The sequence below is a fragment of the Capricornis sumatraensis genome, unplaced genomic scaffold (genome assembly GCF_032405125.1).
Source record: "Capricornis sumatraensis isolate serow.1 unplaced genomic scaffold, serow.2 scaffold3, whole genome shotgun sequence".
Taxonomy (NCBI): domain Eukaryota; kingdom Metazoa; phylum Chordata; class Mammalia; order Artiodactyla; family Bovidae; genus Capricornis; species Capricornis sumatraensis.
This window is the reverse complement of record NW_027184614.1, coordinates 7148471-7170035: the sequence shown is the minus strand read 5'-3', so window position 1 is coordinate 7170035 and position 21565 is coordinate 7148471. Positions and strand designations below refer to the sequence as shown.

General features: G+C 38.1%; 1 protein-coding gene across 1 annotated transcript in view; it reads right to left on the bottom strand.

Annotated features, from left to right (window-relative positions):
- The window catches only part of LOC138072337 (carboxypeptidase E), a 149080-nt gene that overhangs the window by 43675 nt on the left and 83840 nt on the right, over positions 1-21565 (bottom strand). The window contains exon 2 of the mRNA XM_068963445.1: positions 1303-1499. Coding sequence (XP_068819546.1) covers positions 1303-1499 — 197 coding nt within the window. The remainder of the gene's footprint in view (positions 1-1302; positions 1500-21565) is intronic.

Genomic DNA, 21565 nt, shown 5'->3' with positions numbered 1-21565 from the left:
TCGGAAAAACACAGCAATCTACTTACAAATATTTGAAAGAATAAATTACTAAAGAAGGTTGGGCACTTAAAATGAGTTTAATGTGAATTATTTACATATTACCTCTCTCTTATAGTCTTAATGAAAAAGTGTGAGCTCTGTAACTTCTGTTACAACTTTGTAAATTGAAAATTTTCTGCTTAATTCTAAACACTTCATTTCGCTAATGATATAATCCAGAAACTTAATAAATTTCTAGAATATTTATTTATATTCCATTTTTTGTTTTACTGTTAATACTAAATCTCTAATACAGAGATAATGTCCATATTCTTAAAGTCTTGTAAGTTCAGATAGCTTAGACTGTGAGGAATTGAAATCTAAGAGACAAAAAATAGCAATGACAGTTTTTTGTCCATCCTGATATTCCTGACTATCACTTTAAAACAGTCAATAATTTAATTCTCTATGTACTAGAATATACTAGAATTTTTATCTTCATAACTTTAGAAATTATATCAACATTGTACTTACAGAAATTTACTGTTTGGGTTTTTTACAAGGTCAAACGGTAATTGGATCTTTTATTTTTAATGTACAAAACAAATTCTTAGCTATAGATCAACATACTAAATATATGCTTCAATACGTTCCCATTAAACACAAAAATTATTTCAAACTATAGGAAACAACAAATAAAATGTCCTGCATCCCTGTCCAAACACTTAATTATGAAAATGTAATTACTACTCATTTTCCCTAACAGTTAAAATTTACTAAATTAGTTTTTTATTTATGTTAGGAAGGCTTTGTTCTGTTTATTTGTTTCTTTTTTACTTTATGGATCATGTATATCAATAGATAAGAATAGGATTAAGCATCCATAAAATATTATCTAGCCAAATATCCTTATTTCTTGATTTCAGTAGATGGCAATATGATATCATCTCATTTAGAAACATCAATGTCCTCACTCTTCAATACATGGGAGTAGATAGCTGTCAGTCTTCTGGATTTTTAGAAAGAAAGTAACCTAGTGACAAACATGGATGAATAAATATGATTCATTTAACAACAATAACCAAACAATTAAATATTGACTTATAAATTTTCTCATTTGGAATTTCTGTGGACAAAACCCTCACCCATCATTCCTAACCTTCTGAACTTTTTTATTACCCAGAAACTGAATACCATTTCACTTATACTCAGCCCTGCACTCTCTGTAAGCTTCATGTGAGCATATATTCCTTGTCTATGAGTATATATGTACAAACCTTAAAAAAAAAATTCATGCTCTGCTGTGATCTGACCCACACCCACCTGAGATGCTGCCTTTTCAAAGCCATCAGGGTTCAGGGAAGGCATGATGTGGATTCTGGTGTTATGGATCAGCTGGACAATTGTCTCATTCCCTTTTTGGTACTCATTGCACAGGTACTGGGCCAGAAAAATGAGCAGCTCCCGTCCGACAGCTTCATTGCCATGCATATTCCCAATGTATTTAAATTCAGGCTCACCTAAAAGCCCAAAAATAAATAGTATAGAGACTTTTTCTATCATACCAAAGAGAAGGCAAATAACACACAGTGTAAAAAAAAGTTGTACAGTTACTAACTTATTACACAAAGATTATAACTTCTTTGCCCTCCACAGTTGATGTCTAAGAAATCTAATGTAAGCATAAAATACTTAACATTTCCCTTCCATCTTTTGAGTTCTGTCTTCCAAGTCTCCCACTTATTGTACCCTGTATTTTGACCCCCAAAATCATAAGCCTAAATCCTAAGTTTGAATGTAATTGTATCTGGAGATATGACCCTTAATGAGGTAATTAAGGTTAAATGAGGTCATAACCCAGAAGGACTACTGCCCTTATAAGAAAATGAAGAGAGAGATAGCAGAAGCAAAAAGAGCTACAATCCTAGAGCCTGCAAAATTAAAGCAACAATCACAGAAAGTTAGAGAAAATGCAAATGCAGAGGATTATGTCCTAGATGAAGGAACAAGATAAAATCCCCAGAAAAAAAACAACTAAATGAAGTGGAGATAGGCAAACTTGTAAAAAAAAAAAAATTTTTTTTTTTTTTCAGAATTATAGTGAACATGATCCAGGATCTCAGAAAAAGAATGGAGGCAAAGACTGAGAAGATGCAAGAAAAGGGTAACAGAGACCTAGAAGAACTAAAGAACAAACAGAGATGAACAATACAATAACTGAAATGAAACATATACTAGAAGGAATCAATAGCAGAATAACTGAGACAAATGAGCAGATAAGTGACCTGGAAGAAAGAATGGTGGAAATCACACTGAAGACCAGAATAAAGAAAAAAGAATGAAAAGAAATGAAGATAGCTTAAGAGACCTCTGGGACAACATTAAATGCACCAACATTCACATTATAGGGGTCCCAGAAGGAGAAAGAGAGAGGACATGAGAAAATATTTGAAGTCATGATAGCTGAAAACTTCCCTAATATGGAAAAGGAAGCAGTCAACCAAGTCCAGCAAGCACAGAGAATCCCACACAGGATAAACAAAAGGAGAAACATATTGACACATACCAATCAAATTGACAGAAACTAAGACCAAAAAAAAATATTAAAAGTAACAAGGGAAAATGAAAAATAACTCACAAGAAAACTCCCAGAAGGCCATCAGATAATTTCTCAGCAGAAACAATGCAAGCTGAAAGGAGTGTCGTGATACATGTAAAGGTGTGAAAGGGAAGAATATATAACCAAGAAAACTCGACCCAGTGAGAATCTCATTCAGATTTGACGGAGACATAAAAAGCTTTACACATAACTAAAAGCTAAGAGAACTCAGCATCACCAGACCAATTTTACAACAAATGCTAAAGGACTCCTCTAGGCAGAAAAGAGAATAGCAATTCTAAGGAAAAACAATTCTACACATTCAGTTCAGCACAGTTCACTCTGTCATGTCCAATTCTTTGTGACTCCACAGACTGCAGCACACCAGGCTTCCTTGTCCTTCAGCACCTCCCAGAACATGCTCAAACTCATGTCCATCGAGTTGATGATGCCATCCAACCATCTCATCCTCTGTTGTCCCCTCCTCTTCCTGTCTTCAATCTTTTCCAGGATCAAGGTCTTTTCCATTGAGTCGGCTCTTCTTATCAAGTGGTCAAAGTATTGGAGCTTCAGCTTCAGCATCAGTCTTTCTGATGAATATTCGGGGCTGATTCCCTTTACATATGACTGGTTTGATCTTCTTGTAGTCCAAGGGACTCTCAAGAGTCTTCTACAGTGCCACAGTTCAAAAGCATCAATTTTTTGGCACTCATGCTTTCTTTATGGTCCAACTCTCACATCCATATATGACTAATGGAAAAACCATAGCTTTGACTAGATGGACCTTTGTTGGAAGTAATGTGTTTGCTTTTTAATATGCTGTCTATGTTTGTCATAGCTTTTCTTCAAAGGAGCAAGCATCTTTCAATTTCATCGCTGCAGTCACCATCTGCAGTGATTTTGGAGCCCAAGAAAATAAAGCCTCTCACTGTTTCCATTGTTTCCCTATTTGCCATAAAGTGACAGGACCAGATGACATGATGTTTGTTTTTGAATGTTGAGTTTTAAGCCAGCTTTTTTCATGCTCCTCTTTCATTTTCAAGAGGCTCTTTAGTTCCTCTTGCTTTCTACCATGAGATTGGTGCCATCTGCATATCTGAGGTTATTGATATTTCTCCCAGCAATTTTAATTCCAAGGTGTGCTTCATCCAGCCCAGTGTTTCGCAGGATACACTCTACAAACAAGTTAAGTAAGCAGGATGATAATATACAGCCTCAAAATACTCCTTTCTCAATTTGGAACCAGTCTGTTGTTCCATGTCTCATTTTAACTGTTGCTTCTTGACTGGCGTACAAATTTCTCAGGAGGCAGGTAAAATGGTCTGTATTCCCACCTCTTGAAGAATTTTCTACAGTTTGTCATGATCCACACAGTCAAAGGCTTTCATATAATCAATAAAGCAGAAGTAGATGTTTTTCTGGAACTCTCTTACTTTGTCTATGGTCCAAATGATGTTGGCAATTTGATCTCTGGTTCCTCTGTCTTTTCTAAATCCAGCTTCAACATCTGGAAGTTCTCAGCTCACATACTGTTGAACCCTAGCTTGGAGAATTTTGAGCATTACTTTGCTAGTGTGTGAGAAGAGTACATCTGTATGGTAGTTGGAACATTCTTTGGCATTACCTTTCTTTGGGATTGGAAGGAAAATTGACCTTTTCCAGTCCTGTGACCACTGCTGAGTTTTCCAAATTTGCTGGCATATTGAGTGTGGCACTTTCCCAGCATCATCTTTGAGGGTTTTAAATAGTTCAACTGGAATTCCATCACCTCCAGTAGCTTTGTTTGTAGTGATGCTTCCTAAGGCCCACTTGCTTGCATTCCAGGATGTCTGGCTCTAGGTGAGTAATCACACCATCATAGTTATCTGGGTCATGAAGATCTTTTTTGTATAGTTCTTCGGTGTATTCTTGCCACCTGTTCTTAATATCTTCTGCTTCTATTAGGTCCATATAGTTTCTGTCCTTTATTGTGCCCATCTGTACATGAAATATTCCCTTGGTATCTCTAATTTTCTCGAAGAGATCTCTAGTCTTTCCCATTCTATTGTTTTCCTCTATTTCTTTGCATGGACCACTGAGGAAGGCTTTCTTATCTCTCCTTGCTATTCTTTGGAAATCTGGCTGTTTCCATGTTGAACAGTTCTATGATTACCTATAAGACCTTCTAGAACTAACACCAAAGAAAAAAAGATGTCCTTTTCATCATAGGGGACTAGAATACAAAAGTAAGAAATCAAGAAATACCTGGAGTAACAGGCAAGTTTGGCCTTGGAGTACAAAATGAAGCAGGGAAAAGGCTAACATAATTTTGCCAAAAGAAAGCACTGGTCATAGCAAGAGAAGACTTTATCATTGGACTTCACCAGACGGTCAATACTGAAATCAGATTGATTATATTCTTTGGAGCCAAAGATGGAGAAGCTCTATACAGTCAGCAAAAACAAGACTGGGTGGTGACTGTGGCTCAGATCATGAACTCCTTATTGCAAAATTCAAACTTAAATTGAAGAAAGTGGGGAAAACCATTAGATCATTCAGGTATGACCTAAATCAAATCCCTTATGATTATACGGTGGAAGTAACAAATAGATTGAAGGGATTAGATTTGATATACAGAGTGCCTGAAGAACTATGGACAGAGGTTCTACACATTCAAACTATTATATCAAAACCTCATGGGCATAGGAAACCCCAAAGCTACAAAAGATATACACACACAAAAGAAAAAGCAATGCAAACACAAAATAAAGATGGTAATCAAACCACAAGAGATGAGAACAAAAGAAGAGAAGAAAAAAAAGACCAACAAAAACAAATCCAAAATATTAAGCAAATGGCAATAAGAATACACATCTCAATAATTACCCTAAATATAAATATACTAAATGCACCAACCAGAAGACATAGACTGGTTGTGTGGATTTCAAAAACAATGTCTTTATATATGCTTTCTAAAAAAGACCTACCTCAGACCTAGGGACACATACAGACTGAACATGAGGGGATGGAAGAAGGTATTCCATGTAAATGGATATCAAATGAAAGCTGGAAAATAAATATTCATAGCAGAGAAAATAGACTTTAAAACAAAACTGTTACAAGAGACAAAAAGGGACACTACATAATGATCAAGGGATCAATCTAAGAAGATTTAACAATTGTACGTATACATGCACACATCATAGGAGCACCTCGATATATAAGGCAAATAAGAACAGCCATAAAAGGAGAAACTAACAGTAACACAGTAATAGTGAGGGAAGTCAGCACCCAATTTTCAACAATGGACAGATCATCCAAACAGAAAATCAATAAGAAAATACAGGCTTTAAATGACAAATTAGACCAGATGGACCTAATTGATATTTATAGAGCATTCCATCCAAAACCAGCAGATTACACATTATTTTCAAGTGCACATGGAACATTCTCCAGGATTGACCACATACTAGACCACAAAGCAAGCCTTAAAATTTAAGAAAATTGCAATCATATCAAGCATCTTTTCTGATCACAACACTATGAGATTAGAAATAAACTATAGGAAAAAAAATATAAAAAAAAAAAAAACACAAACAATCGGGGCTCAACAATATTCTACTAAACAACCAATGGATCACTGAATAAATCAAAAAATACCTAAAGACAAATGAAGATGAAAGCACACTGATTCAAAACCTATGGAATGCAGCAAAAGCAGTCATAAGAGGGAAGTTTACTGCAATACTATCTTACCTCAGGAAACAAGAAAAGTCTCAAGGAAACAACTTAATGTACATCTAAAACAACTAGAGAAAGAAGAATAAGTAAAACTTTAAGTTAGTAGAACCAAATAAATCATAAAGATCAGAGCAGAAATAGATGAAACAGAGACCAAAAAAACAACAAAGATCGATGAAACTTGAAGCTGGTTCTTTGAAAAGATAAAAAAGATTGATAAACCTTTAGCCAGACTCTTCAAGAAAAAAGGGAGAGGGCTCATATCAATAAAGTTAGACAAGAAAAAGAAGGTACAATTGACACCATAGAAATACTAAGGATCACAAGAAACTACTACCAGCAACTGTATGCCAATTAAATGGATAACCTGAAAGAAAAATGGACAAATTCTTAGAAAGATAAAGTCTCCCAAGACTGAATCAGGAAGAAACAGACTAATCACAATACTGAAATTGAAACTGTGTTTTAAAATTTTCCAATAAACAAAAGTCCAGGACCAGCTGGCTTCATAGTTGAACTCTATCAAACATTTAGAGAAGACTTACTATGTATCCTTCTAAGAGGATTAACAGTCATGTAGGAAGGCCAGGGTTCCCCAAGAAGCAGGAGGAAATAAACTGCAAGTGGCAGACATTTTTTTCTCTTCTAATTCTGTGCTGTCATGATGTCATCTGGTTCTGCCTGAACTTAACTTTTCTCAAACCTTGAGCTAACCCATGCGTTTTTCTCATGGAAATGTTTTAATGATGTTAATGAACTATGTATTTGCTTGGAAATCTGCCTTTCTTCAAGATTCGTGTCAACTGTTTTATGGCCCAGGACTACTCCCTTTGTGCCAGTGCTATCTCAAAATGAATGTTGTAGGTGAGGGGGCCATGTGCAACTCTCTCAGTCTTGAGATATTTCTTTTATCTGATTAGCAGCTGCAGTGTAGGAGACCTGGGTTCGATCCCTGGGTTGGGACGATCCCCTGGAGAAAGAAATGGCAACCCACTCCAGTATCCTTGCCTGGAAAATCTCACGGAGAGAGGAACCTGGTGAGCTGCAGTCCATGGGGTCACAAAGAGTCGGACACAACTGAGCAACTAACGCTTAATGCTAACAGGTATATAACGCTTTGCTAAGAGCTCATCCGACGAGTTGACTCATTGGAAAAGACTCTGATGCTGGGAGGGATTGGGGGCAGGAGGAAAAGGGGATGACAGAGGATGAGATGGCTGGAGGGCATCACGGACTCGATGTACGTGAGTTTCAGTGAACTCCAGGAGTTGGTGATGGACAGAGAGGCCTGGTGTGCTGCAATTCACGGGGTCACAAAGAGTCGGACGCGACTGAGCGACTGAACTGAAGAGCTCGCAAGGGGGCACTCTTTCTGTCCCCTTCTGATGTCTATGTCAGAAGCTTTCTCTATCTCTTTTATACCTTAATAAAATTTTGCTACACAAAAGTTCTGAGTGATCAAGCCTCATCACTGCCTGTGGATCAAAATCCTCTCCTCCAGAGGCCATGAATCCTGGTTTCATTCACAGCTTGCAGCCAGAGCCTTTCACTTCTAAAAATGTTCCAGAACAACTGCAAAGGCAGAACAATTCCCAAACTCATTCTGTGAGGCCACCATCACCCTGACACCAAAACCAGATAAAGATATCACAAAAAAGAAAATTACAGGCCAATATCACTGTAAAGAATCTGCCTACAAGGTAGGAGACCTGGGTTTGATCCCTTGGTTGGGGATATCGCTTGAAGGAGGGCATGGCAACCCACTCCAGTATTCTCACCTGGAGAATCCTCAAGGACAGAGGAGCATGACAAGCTAGAGTCCATGGGGTTGCAAAGGGTCAGACACAACTGAGCAACTGAGCATCTAAGCACACATGCATATCACTGGTGAACATAGATGCAAAAAGCCTTAACAAATATTAGAATTCTGAATCCACAATCAATTAAAAAGGATCATGTACCATGATTAAGTAGAATTTATCCGAGATACAAGGATTTTTCAATATCAGCAAATCAATCAGTATGATATACCACATCAACAAATTGAAGAATAAAAACCATATGATCATCTCAATAGATGTGGGGAAAGTTTTTTATAAAATTCAACAGCTATTTATAAAATCTCTCCAGAACGTTGTCATACAAGGAACATACCTCAACATAATAAAGCTCGTATATAATAAACCTGCAGCTAACATCATACTCAATTGTGAAAAGATGAAAGCATATCCTCTAAGATCAGGGGCAAGATAAGGATATCCACTCTCACAACCTTTATTCAACATAGTTTTGGAAGTCCTGGGTACAACAATCAGAGAAGAAAAAGAAATAAAGGAATACAAGTTGGAAAAGAAGTTAAACTGTCATTGTCTGCAGATAACATAATACTATACATAGAAAATCCTAAAAATGCTACCAGGAAACTACTAAAGCTCATCCAGGAACCTGGTAAAATTACAGATTACAAAATTCATACACAGAAATCTTTTGCATTTCTATACACTAACAATGAAAGTTCAGAAAGAAAAATTCAAGAAACAATCCCATTTACCACTGCACCAAAAAGAATAAGATACCTAGGAATACACCTATCTAATGAGAAAAAGACTGTACTCTGAAAACTATAAGATGCTGATGAAAGAAATTGAAGAATACACAAGCAAATGAAAGATATACCATGTTTGTGGACTGGAAGAATAAATATCATAAAAATGACTGTCATACCCAAGGCAATCTACAAGATTCAATGCAATTCTTTTAATCACTAATTGCATTTTTTCACAGAACTAAAACATCTTAAAATTTGTATGGAGACATAAAAGACCTCTAATAGCCAAAGCAATTTTGAGAAAGAAAAATGGAGCTGGAAGAATCAAGCTCCCTGACTTCAGACTATAAAAGCTATAGCCATCAAAGCAGTAAGGTATCATGGAATAGGATAGAAAGCCCAGAGATAAACCCATGCACCTGTGGTCAATAAATCTATGACAAAGGAGGCAAAACTAAAGAATAGTGGACAGACAGTCTCTTTAATAAATGGTGCTGGGAAAAATGGACAGCTACATGTAAGAAAATGAAACTAGATCATTCTTTTAAGCCACACACACAAAAAATAAGTTCAAAATGGATAAAAGACCTAAATGTGAGACTTCAGTTCAGTTCAGTTAAGTCGCTCAGTCATGTCCGACTCTTTGAAACCCCATGAATTGCAGCACACCAGGCCTCCTTGTCCATCACCAACTCCCGGAGTTCACTCAAACTCATGTCCATCGAGTCCGTGATGCCATGCAGCCATCTCATCCTCTGTTGTCCCCTTTTCCTCCTGCCCCCAATCCCTCACAGCATCAGAGTCTAGACACTATTAAACTCCTAGAGGAAAACATAGGCAGAACACTCTCTAACATAAATCACAGCAATATCTTTTTCAGTCTACCTCCCAGAATAATGAAAATGAAAGTAAAAATAAACAAATGGGACCTACTTAAACTCAAAAGCTTTTGCACAACAAGAAAACAATAAGCAAAATAAAAAGACCACCAATGGATTGGGAGAAAATATTGGCAAATGATGTGACCCACAATGCATTAGTCTCCAAAATTTACAAATAGCTCATAAAGCTTTATATCATCAAAACAAACAACCAATCAAAAACTGGGCAGAAGACCTAAATAGACATTTCTCCAAAGACATATTATGACCAATAGCCACATGAAAAGAGTTTCAACCTCACTAATTATTAGAGAAATGCAAAACTACAATGAAATATCACACAAGTCAGAATGGCTATCATTAAAAAATCCATAAACAATAAATGCTGGAGAGGTGTGGAGAGAAAGGAACCTTCCTAAACTCTTGGTGGGCATGGAAGTTGGTACAGCCACTATGGAGAACAGTATGGAGGTTTCTTAACAAACTAAAAATAGAGCTACACTACGACCCTGCAACTCTCCTCCTGGAATATATCCAGAGAAAAACATGGTTATAAAGGATACAAGCTCCCCAGGCATCATCACAGCACTATTTACAATAGCCAAGAAAAAGAATGAAATAATGCTATTTGCAGCAACATGATGGACGCAGATATTGTCATACTGAGTGAAGTAAGTCAGACAGATAAAGAGAAACATCATGATATCCCTTATATGCAGAATCTAAAAAGAAATGAAACAAATGAACTTATCTACAAAATAGAAACAGGCTCACATACATAGAGAACAAAATTATGGTTACAGTGGTTGGGGAGGAAAGATGGGGAAGGGATTGTTAGATAGTTTGGGATCAACATGTACACACTGCTATATATATCATGGATAACAAAATAAGGACCTAAGTATGGCACAGGGAACTCTACTCAAAATTGTGTGGCAGCCTGGATGGGAAGGGAGTTTGGGGAGACTGGATATACATATATATATGACTGAGTTCCTTTTACTGTCCACATGAAACTACCACAACTTTGCTAATTGGCTATACTCCAATATAAAATTAAAAGCTTAAAAAAAAGAAGAAGAAGAGGAAGAGACACCAAAGAATCCTCCCTACCCACCCTCTCTCTTCAGATGCATGAAGAAAAGGCAGTGTGAGGACACTGTGGACAGGCAGCTACCTAAAAGCCAGGAAGAGGGGCCTCACTAGGAACCAACACTGCATATACCTTGACCTTGGAATCCCACCTTCTAGAGCTGTGAGAAAACAAGTGTCCATTGTGGCATTTTGTTACAGCAGCCAGAGTGGACACATATACCACTCTACCCCCAGTAACTAATAATAGTACATTCTGTGCCTCCTACCCTTAAACACTGAATTTCCATGTTTCCTTACTTAGCCCCTATCAAACATCTTAAAATAGGTATTATTACCCACCTCTATTTTAAGGTAAGCAAAGCCTATAGACCCAGGACTCAAAAATGTTGGTCTCTTCATTTAGTTAAGAATCTACATTTCTTTTTTTTTAAACCATCCTGACTGAAAGCACTAACTTCTAGAATCAGACTGTGTGTGTTCAAATCCTGGCAGCAATTCTTACTGCCTGGCCTCAAGTAGTTATTTTAGCTCTCTATGGCTCTATTTCTCCACTTATACATGATATACTAGATTCTACCTCAAAATGTTACTGTAAGAACTAAGTGAAATAATGAGTGCCAAAACAAAAAAACAAACAAGTGCCATGTGTTTGCTATAATTTTTTAAATATCATTATCATATCACATTATCTTTTCATTGTGAGATTTACCTCACATAATCTAGTTTTCTCTCTGCAAAAGCTCAATAAAATACTGACAACACTTATTATCATTATCGTAGAAATGTGGGAAAAGAAGATAAGTTTTGTTGAAGGGCCCAGAATTCAAACATAAATCATGCTGCCCATTCCCTTGCATTTTATAAGGAGTAATAAAACTGCAGAGCATGGCTGCAAAATAATCTGAATTAATCTGTTGTTCTGATACTTTCTGCTTCACCCATCCAACAGACCCAATTTCTGCAATGGAAAAGATCTTCCCATTAAAAAAAAAAAAGAAGAAGTTGGAATTATTCTTCTCTCAGAAATACATTATCTAAATATTTTCTGTGTGATTTGAGTGACCACTAACTTTAGAAACCCTGTCCCTTGTGACTTCTCAGCCTGAGCTGAAGCTAATCCTAACCTAAGGATCAGAAGGGAGCAGTCAGAGGTATATTTATAGTCTCCATAAAACTACACTCAGGGACTCGTCCAGAAGGTATGTATGTGGGAAGCAAGTTTTCTTTCCTTCTGATTTCATAGTCATAATATTATGACTAGTAAAATCATAATATTTCATAGTCATAATATTCAAATCATAATAATCTTGTACCTTTCCGTCAAGCTCACCTTCTCAGTGTGTGTGTTGGTGGGACTGAGGTGCAGGGGAAGCTGCCACAGTCCACTGAGACTGGACCAAGAGAAAACAGAGACCAGGATGCCAGGGGGTCTTAGAAACCTGCCTCCCTAGAGTATTTGAGGAGATTGCAATGTCGGAGGCTTTCTGGTCACGTTGCTTTACCCCAGTACAGATTGAAGCTTCAATCACTCAAAAGAGCTTGGCCCACAACCCATAATGAACACACTGAAATTTTCTATTACTCTTCTGGATTAAAAAACAAAAATTCTTTAATGACTTGAAGGAGAAATAGCAAACTCAGTCACTTAGCCAAATTTGGCTGCCAGAGCCTAAACTTGTGTTTGAATTTGAATGCTCTGGCATGGAGCGTGCAGTTTCCAGTCTGCTACAGGTGGTGCCATACCATATCACTGCTTTATTTGCTTCCAGAGTCAAAAAATTTCCAGTGTGGTTTTGCTTCTTTAACTATGGAGAAAATCTCAGAAACAAATCTCTCCCAATATGCTTATTATATTTTTAAGAAGGTAGTAATGACAACAGCAATGCTTTAGGCTGACATAAAGGTAGGATTGTAAAGGTCATTTTATAGAAGATATTCATATATGGAAATAAAGTACAAGGCATATATGAGTTAGCAAAAGAAAATAAAGTGTATTTTTATATACTTCTTTGGTCTTCAGGAATAAAGTTGATTGCTAGATAATGCTACCACCAAAATATAGAAGGGCTATGATCTTTTAGCACTTCTCTTGTGGCTCAGACAGTAAAGAATTTGCCCACGATGTGGGAGACCCGGGTTCAATCCCTAGGTTGGAAAGATCCCCTGGAGAAGGGCATGGCAAGCCACTCTAGTATTCTTGCCTGGAGAATCCGCATGGACAGAGGAGCCGGGCTACACTCCATGTGGTCACAAAGAGTCAGACACAACTGAGCGAGTAAGCACAGCACAGCACGGCACATGATCTTTTAAGTCTACTGCCGTATGAGACAAGGAAGAGTCGCAGTTCAAATACAGCATTTGTTGAATGTATGCAAATATGCAAATCCCAGTATCAGACAGTAAGGGGCACCCAAAGCAAGTAAAGCAGCACTCTTAAGCTCAAGGAATGCAGGGTCTGGAGGAGGGTGCAGACATGCAGACAGCAGTCAGGAGGGAAGAGGCAACCATGAAGAGGAAAGAAATGTTGTATCCATAATCAACCAGCTTCAAGTCCCCAAGATGAAATGATGCCACCACCGCTCTGGCCTCTCTCTAGCCCTTTTCCCTCCCAAGGCCAGATCTATTTTTTGAGAAATGAAATATTTTTCACCATATCGGTAAACAAAGATGTCGCAGTCAGCAGTGGTTACAGCCCTCCAATGTCAGCTGGTGAGCCCTAAGGGCACTCAGGAAGAAGAAAAATACTTGTGATCTACCACTCCTCAGACTGCAGCCACCCCATACAATGAACTCCAAGGGAGCTCAGGATGTGAAAAACATAATATACTGGCCCCAGATAGGTGAAGTACATTTGAAAGGAATGATTTCAGAGCCCAGACTCTTGCACCTTCCCATATATAGAGAAGTGCTAAATTCTTTAATTGGGAATGCCTGGTTTTCTTTCAGTTCAGTTCAGTTCACTCACTCAGTTGTGTCCAACTCTTAGCGACCCCATGGACTGCAGCATGCCAGGCCTCCCTGTTCATCACCAATTTCTGGAGTTTACTCAAACTCATGTCCCATGAATCGGTGACGCCATCCAACCATCTCATCCTCTGTCATTCCCTTCTCCTCTTTTCTTCAATCTTTCCCAGCATCAGGGTCTTTTCCAATGAGTCAGCTCTTATCATCAGGTGGCCAAAGTATTGGAGTTTCAGCTTCAACATCAGTCCTTTCAATGAACATTCAGGACTGATTTCCTTTAGGATGGACTGGTTGGATCTCCTTGCAGTCCAAGGGACTTTCAACAGTCTTCTCCAACACCACAGTTCAAAAGTATCAATTCTTCTGCACTCATCTTTCTTTATAGTCCAACTCTTACATCCATACATGACTCCTAGAAAAACCATAGCCTTGACTAGACAGACCTTTGTTGGCAAAGTAATGTCTCTGCTTTTTAACATGCTGTCTAGGTTTTCTTCCAAGGAGTAAATGTCTTTTAATTTCATGGCTGCAGTCACCATCTGCAGTGATTTTGGAGCCCAAAAAAATAAAGTCTGACACTGTTTCCACTGTTTCCCCATCTATTTCCCATGAAGTAATGGGACTGCATGCCATGATCTTTGTTTTCTGAATGTTAAGCTTTATGCCAACTTTTTCACTCTCCTCTTTCACTTTCATCAAGAGGCTCTTTAGTTTCTCTTCACTTTCTGCCATAAGGGTGGTATTATCTGCATATCTGAGGTTATTGATATTTCTCCTGGCTATCTTGATTCCAGCTTGTGCTTCATCCAGCCCAGCATTTCTCATGATGTACTCTGTATATAAGTTAAATAAACAGGGTGACAATATACAGCTTTGACGTACTCCTTTCCCAATTTGGAACAAGTCTGTTGTTCCATGTCGAGTTCTAACTGTTGCTTCCTGGCCTGCATACAGATTTCTCAGGAGGCAGGTCAGGTGGTCTGGTATTCCCATTTCTTTCAGAATTTTCCACAGTTTATTGTGATCCACACAGTCAAAGGCTTTGGCATAGTCAATAAAGCAGAAATAGATGTTTTTCTGGAACTCTCTTGCTTTTTTGGTGATCCTCTAAATGTTGGCAATTTCATCTCTGGTTCCTCTGCCTTTTCTAAAACCAGGTTGAACATCTGGAATTTCATAGTTCACATATGAACTTGTTGAGCTTGTTGAAGCCTGGCTTGGAGAATTTTGAGCATTACTTTGCTAGCGTGTGAGTAGAATACAATTTGCAGTAGCTTGAGCATTGTTTGGCATTGCCTTTCTTTGGGACTGCAACAAAAACTGACCTTTTCCAGTCCTGTGACTACTGCTGAGTTTTCCAAATTTGTTGTTATATTGAGTGCAGCACTTTCACAGCATCATCTTCCAAGATTTCAAGTAGCTCAACTGGAATTCCATCACTTCCACTAGCTTTGTTCATAGTGATGCTTCCTAAGGCCCACTTGACTTCACATTCCAGGATGTCTGGCTCTAGGTGAGTGATCATACCATTGTGGTTATCTGGGTCATGAACATCTTTTTTATATAGTTCTGTGTGTTCTTGCCACCTTCGTAATATATTCTTTCTCTGTTAGGTGCATACCATTTCTGTTCTTTATTGTGCCCATCTTTGCATGAAATATTCCCTTGGTATCTCTAATTTTCTTGAAGACATCTCTAGTATTTCCCATTCTATTGTTTTCCTCTATTTCTTTGCACTGATCACTGAGGAAGCCTTTCTTATCTCTGCTTTCTATTCTTTGGAACTCTGCATTCAAATGGGTACATCTTTTCTTTTCTCCTTTGCTTTTCACTTCTCTTCTTTTCTCAGCTATTTGTAAGGCCTCTTCAGATAGCTTTTTTGCATTTTTTCCTTGGGGATGGTCTTGCTCCCCGTCTCCTGTACAATGTCAGAACATCCGTCCATGGTTTTCTTTAATTAACTATAATCTTTTGATGTTCAGACTACCTGTCCTTTGTTGCAAAACTTCTAAATAACCTGGTTCCTCCCTGTGCCTCCTTGGGGCAGTTCACTCAGGGTTACTTAAGATGCTGTCTTCTGGGCTTGGCGTTCTAAAAATTCCCACTGAATTAAATATAACTCTCAACTTTAAGTTGTGAGCATTTTTAAGTTGACACTTTTTAAAATACAGTCCTTATCTGGTTCCCTCTACATGAAAATCCATCAGCTAACTTCCCACTGGACTATACCATAAACACCAAAGTTCTCCATAGTGTTACAGTAGGCAGGTAGCTGGATATGAGCAGAAAAAGGGGAGCATGAGCCAGGTGGCAGGACACCATGCATCTTGTAAACAGTGTACATCCATGGGCAGATAAAGAAAAGGAGGACCCTTCAGACTGATAGGAAACCATACATTTTGAGGCAGACAAAGAAAGGTAGGAAGAGGCAAGAATCTCCAATGTGCAAATGTAACCTGTTGCTCATTATGTTGTCATTACAATAAAATTAGCCTCGAAGCTAAGAAGTACCCATCATGCACTGATGCCATAACAATTCCAATCTAAGCTAAATAAGGACAAAAATCCCTCCTCCCCTTGGGAAGGTGGAGGTGGGATGAAAATCAAGGAAGAAGACCCTCCAAACTTCTTCCCTAATGAATATTCCACCCATTCATTCATTCCACCCACAACCAGCTTGCCAAAGGAACCCAGCTACTCACTTGTCTGCCAGCTCTCCCTCTGAGAGCATATTCTTACTTAAATAAATTCTCACTTTACTTTCTTGATTTCCCTGTCTCATTTCTGAATGAGGGGTCTGGTCTGAGGACTCTGGTGTCTCCCGAGCACCATCTCCTCTCCCATCTTCCAGCCATACTTTCTTCAGCACAGGGCTCTTCCTGTGATGCTCTTTACTCCTCACACTCATTTTGCTCTCTCATCTCTATGATCATGGTAACTATGATTTCCTTAGAGCATTTTTGTCACAGTTCAGTTCCTTTGTTATCTCTAGTACCTCAGTTGAAATTGTACATTAGTCAGAGTGATTATATGTTTAATCCCCACCCCATACTGTATGTAGTGGGATGGTGTCCATGTCAGCTTACATGTTGATCACCTGTGCCTGGCATTGAGTCTGAGACACAGTGAGAGAACAATTCATTATTAAGTAAATAAAGGAATAGTGTTCTTCTAAATCCTATGATCCCAGCAACATGCTGCTGCTGCTAAGTTGCTTCAGTCATGTCCGACTCTGTGCGGCCCCAGAGGTGGTAGCCCACCGGGCTTCCCCATCCCTGGGATTCTCCAGGCAAGAACACTGGAGTGGGTTGCCATTTCCTTCTAAACTTGCCCTTGAGATGTTCCTTTCTGGAATAGTGAAAGGAATAACTGAATAACTGAAGGGGGACTGAGGCAGTGTCAGGGAAGTCAAACCTGAGGCCTCAGCACTTGTTGCCCTATCTCACATTCTCAGGCAGGAATGGAAATTCTTTGGGAATGAAGGCAACAGTGTTGTGAACAGCTGATCTCCTAGGAAGAAGATTAATCTCCATGATCACAGAGAAACACAAAAACTCTCCAGGCAAGCAGCTCCCTAAGGATGTTTTTGCTATAAAGTCCAAACAAAGGATTCTGAAGAGACTTTGCCTTCATAATCTTTAATCCAGAAATAGTGATAAAATGGAAGAATTTAGACTCGGAATAAGCTTCTCTGTGTCAATTTACTTTCAATTTGTTTAACAAAAGAGTGACAGCTTTTCCTCAGCAGTTTTGTTTTCTGTTGCTATACAGATGGAGTTTACAACAGGATGACATATGCATTCCTGTTTACCAGATCCAAGGTTTAACATGGACGTCATTCCTCGTGGATATAACTGGTGATGCATGTGTACCTGGGCGCGGGCTTCTCTCTCTCCTGGCAACAAGAAGAAAAGGCAGCAGCCACGCTTCCCAGTACACTTGGAGATGATTGTTTTTACTTTCGTCTTACTTTACTCAATATCTTTTTATGAAGTAGTTACCCTGTTAAGTGATTCTGCAGGTGAGGAATCACACTTGCACAGGCTGCATCACACTGGCTCAGGAAGTACAGTTTCCCTGTGGCATCAATTTTTCCTCAATTTTGTGTACTATCAGTTTTCCACTTTTCCAGGCACACAATCCTCAATTAGGCCAGCATTAAAAGACAGTCAACTCACAAACCACATTCAGTCTGTGTCAGCTGTTTCTGTCTTTCTCATTTGTGTTTCAGAATGCACCTGAGTGGATCTGTATTTTCATCAGAACAAGATAAGAATAACTTACAAGAATGTTTAAACCTAAGAGTCAAACTTTTATTGAAGTCAGAGATAATAAATACTAAACTGGAACAAACAAATGAGTTTAAACTCTTAATTTTCCCACATGTATTGATATGATTTGAATAACTAAATCAGGAAGAAAGGAGAGGGGAAAGGGAGGAAGGAATTTCTATTGTTTTAAAAATAAAATGTAAGTATTTTCTACCCCAGAATCCCACATCTTTAGGCTCAGCATTTGAGTGAAGTTTGCAGCTGACAGCAGAATGTCAAATCCCCAAATCAGAGTAATTAATGACCAGAGAGACCATGAAGCAGAATCCATATTCAATCAACTAAGCCTGAAACAAAATGACCAAACAAATAGGTAAAAGTAAAAAATAATACTGCCTGCCTTTCCCACAAAAAAAAAAAAAAAAAAAAACTTTCACCTCCTTATTTGACCCAATTAGTCCCTCTAATATGTTTTCCTCCTGGAAATAACTGACAGACAGGCCAACTACTGGGTAGAATAATTGATCAAATATTTCCCCTTTAAATCTTACAGTTAGTTATTTAATGACTTTATGGGAAGAAACCTGCAGAGGGAAAATATCTAGTGGAAAATGAGATAAATGTGAAAGTGGGTGGTAAATTGTGAAGTTCTATTTAAGAGGCATAGGGCAATGGCACCCCACTCCAGTACTCTTGCCTGGAAAATCCCATGGACAGAGGAGCCTGGTAGGCTGCAGTCCATGGGGTCGCTAACAGTTGGACACGACTGAGCAAATTCACTTTCAATTTTCACTTTCAAGCATTGGAGAAGGAAATGGCAACCCAGTCCAGTGTTCTTGCCTGGAGAATCCCAGGGACGGGGGAGCCTGGTGGGCTGCCATCTATGGGGTCGCACAGAGTCGGACACAACTGAAGCGACTTAGCAGCAGCAGCAGCAGCAGCAGCAGCATCACTATATAGAAAAAATACGCAGACTAAGGATACTTTAAGAAAGAACCTGATGATAGTAACAAACCCTTCTCTTTCATCCTGAAAATAGAAATGGAACCCATACCAAGATTAATCCTCCAACATCAAATTATTACCAAAATATAATTTCACTAACTCATTTGAAGTAAGTATATGTGTTCAGTTGTGTCTGACTCTTTGGGACCCCATGGACTGTAGCCCCACGAGGCTCCTCTGTCCATGGGATTTTTCAGGCAAGAATACTGGAGTGAGTTGCCATGTTCTACTCCATATAAATTATCTGGGCAAGAACATTGGAGTAGATAGCCATTCCCTTCTCCAGGGGATCTTCCTGACCCAGGGATCAATCTCAGGTCTCCTACACTGCATGAAGATTCTTTACCATCTGAGTCAGCAAGGAAGCCCCCACCAGGGAAACACTCAAATACCTCCATATACTTAACTCACTGATTACACAGTTCTTAGAGCTAGGGACAATTCCAAATACATGCTGCCTGGTACATGTAATATATTAAACACACTGCTGAATACCTATAGCATCCAAAAATAAAACCCCATTTCTCAAAGATATCATGTTAAAATGAGAACATAATCAATGATTTTGAGAAACAGATAAACAGTTACACAAGCAGCACAGTCACTGAACTGACTTGATTCACTGCGTAAGCAAGTCAGACACACCTTTGGAACAGATGGCCTTTTAATCAATGACTTTCCTCCCTCAGTGGTAAACCTAAGATTAAGACATTAGTGTTAGTAATGATTTCCAATTGTTTGACATCCTAACATATTATAGCATGTAAATCATTCTTACAGAATGAACCCTGCAAGTTTCCTAGAACTTGTGGACAAATAATAGTCATTAATTGTCTCCTGTGTTAGCACATCTTAGCAACCTAAAATGCTGAGCAAATTCCTAAAAGAAATGCAAATAAACAATGGAAGAGAGTGACTATGGTTATAAAATTAGATTCCTCTTCTACAGAAGTGATGAGAAGCAAAGAAGGAAGGAAGGAAGGGAAAAAGAAATATTTTAATTAAAATATTTGTTTTCACATGAGAATGCTAGATTACAATGAGAAGCTGGTAAATATTTCATAGCCAGCTCTTATCTGTAGCATTTGCTAACTTCGGTGATGTAAATACTCCCACCATAGCCAATTTGAAGCTATATATCTGAGATCAATTTGCCCACAAATTTACTGAATAGTAAAAAATAGCTCTCATGAACCAGTACAAACATATTCCAGCATACCACTGCATATGGAGAGCAATTATTTGGGATGTATGACTCTCAGTTTCTTCATAAGTTTTCCAGAGGGGAATCTGAGGCCTAGAAAATCTGAAGGCTTTTCAAACACATAAGAAATATAATCAGATTAGCTTCTACTCTACTGTCTTTATGTTTCATTTTATACAGGAAGAATTGAGAGAGGTTCAGATTTTTTTTCTTATATTGAAATAGACCTGTTTTCCAAAGCACTGCACCATTGTTCATTTATTCTAGGAGGAAGGAAAGGTAGAGAGAAGTGGGGAATATTTTGAGGCTGAGTTAATTATCCTAGCAGTTACTAATTCACTGGATCCTTTGCTCTAAATTTGGCCAAAATAAATCAATGAAAAAAATTTAACTTTAACCTAGATATTTATCAGCAATTTCATGTCTTCAAAGTTCCTCTGTTCTTCTTACAGTCTTGAACTACAAGGCTATCTTTAGGATGGAAAAGGCAATATAATTTCTGTGCCCACTCACAGAAATCAGTATTTAAAATTAGTAATGTGAAACATTTTATAATTACTGAGGAGAGACTGCCCACAAAAACCTTTATATTCAGAAAAATCTTTGACTTAAAAACATCTTGAAGTGAACAAAGAGACTTTTAATACAGAAATGAGATAAGGCAGATATTGTTTTAATGATGTAGTCTCATGATAGATAATCTTTCTATAATCAGAGAATTGCTTTAAAGCACCACAACAATTATGGATCTACTCAAAAGCTTGGTAGGATGTGTTTGTGCATTCATTTACTAAAAATGGCTTTTGGACCTTAAAGCATCCTTTAAAAGTATCAATTTCTAGTTATTTTAGATAACTCAGAAGATTCTGCTGTCTCACCAGTATTCTTATCAAATAAAATAAACTGTAAGAAAAATTTCTCTAACAGGCCAGGAACAGAATAGAATTAAAAGAACTGGCACTAGAAGAGAAGAAAAGAAACAGGAAAGGACCTAGTTTCAGACAAGTGATTATGATTCAGTCTTTGCCTACTCTCTCTCTAACATATTTGGCTGTGATTGGTATGTCTATTTGAAAAACAATGCTCATGAAGAATTCACTTTGTATCTTGAGAAGATTAGATGTAGCATCAAGTTTCTGAAGATTGAAATTTAAGTTTCCTAAAGTTGTTATGCAGGGAAGGATTTAATTGATCCTGCAAAAGTCCAGAGGACAAAAATAGAATTGAAATTAGAAGGTTCCAACAGGGAGCATTAACACAGGTGAAGAACAAATCTTTCAGCTAGAGCTGTTGGAAGAC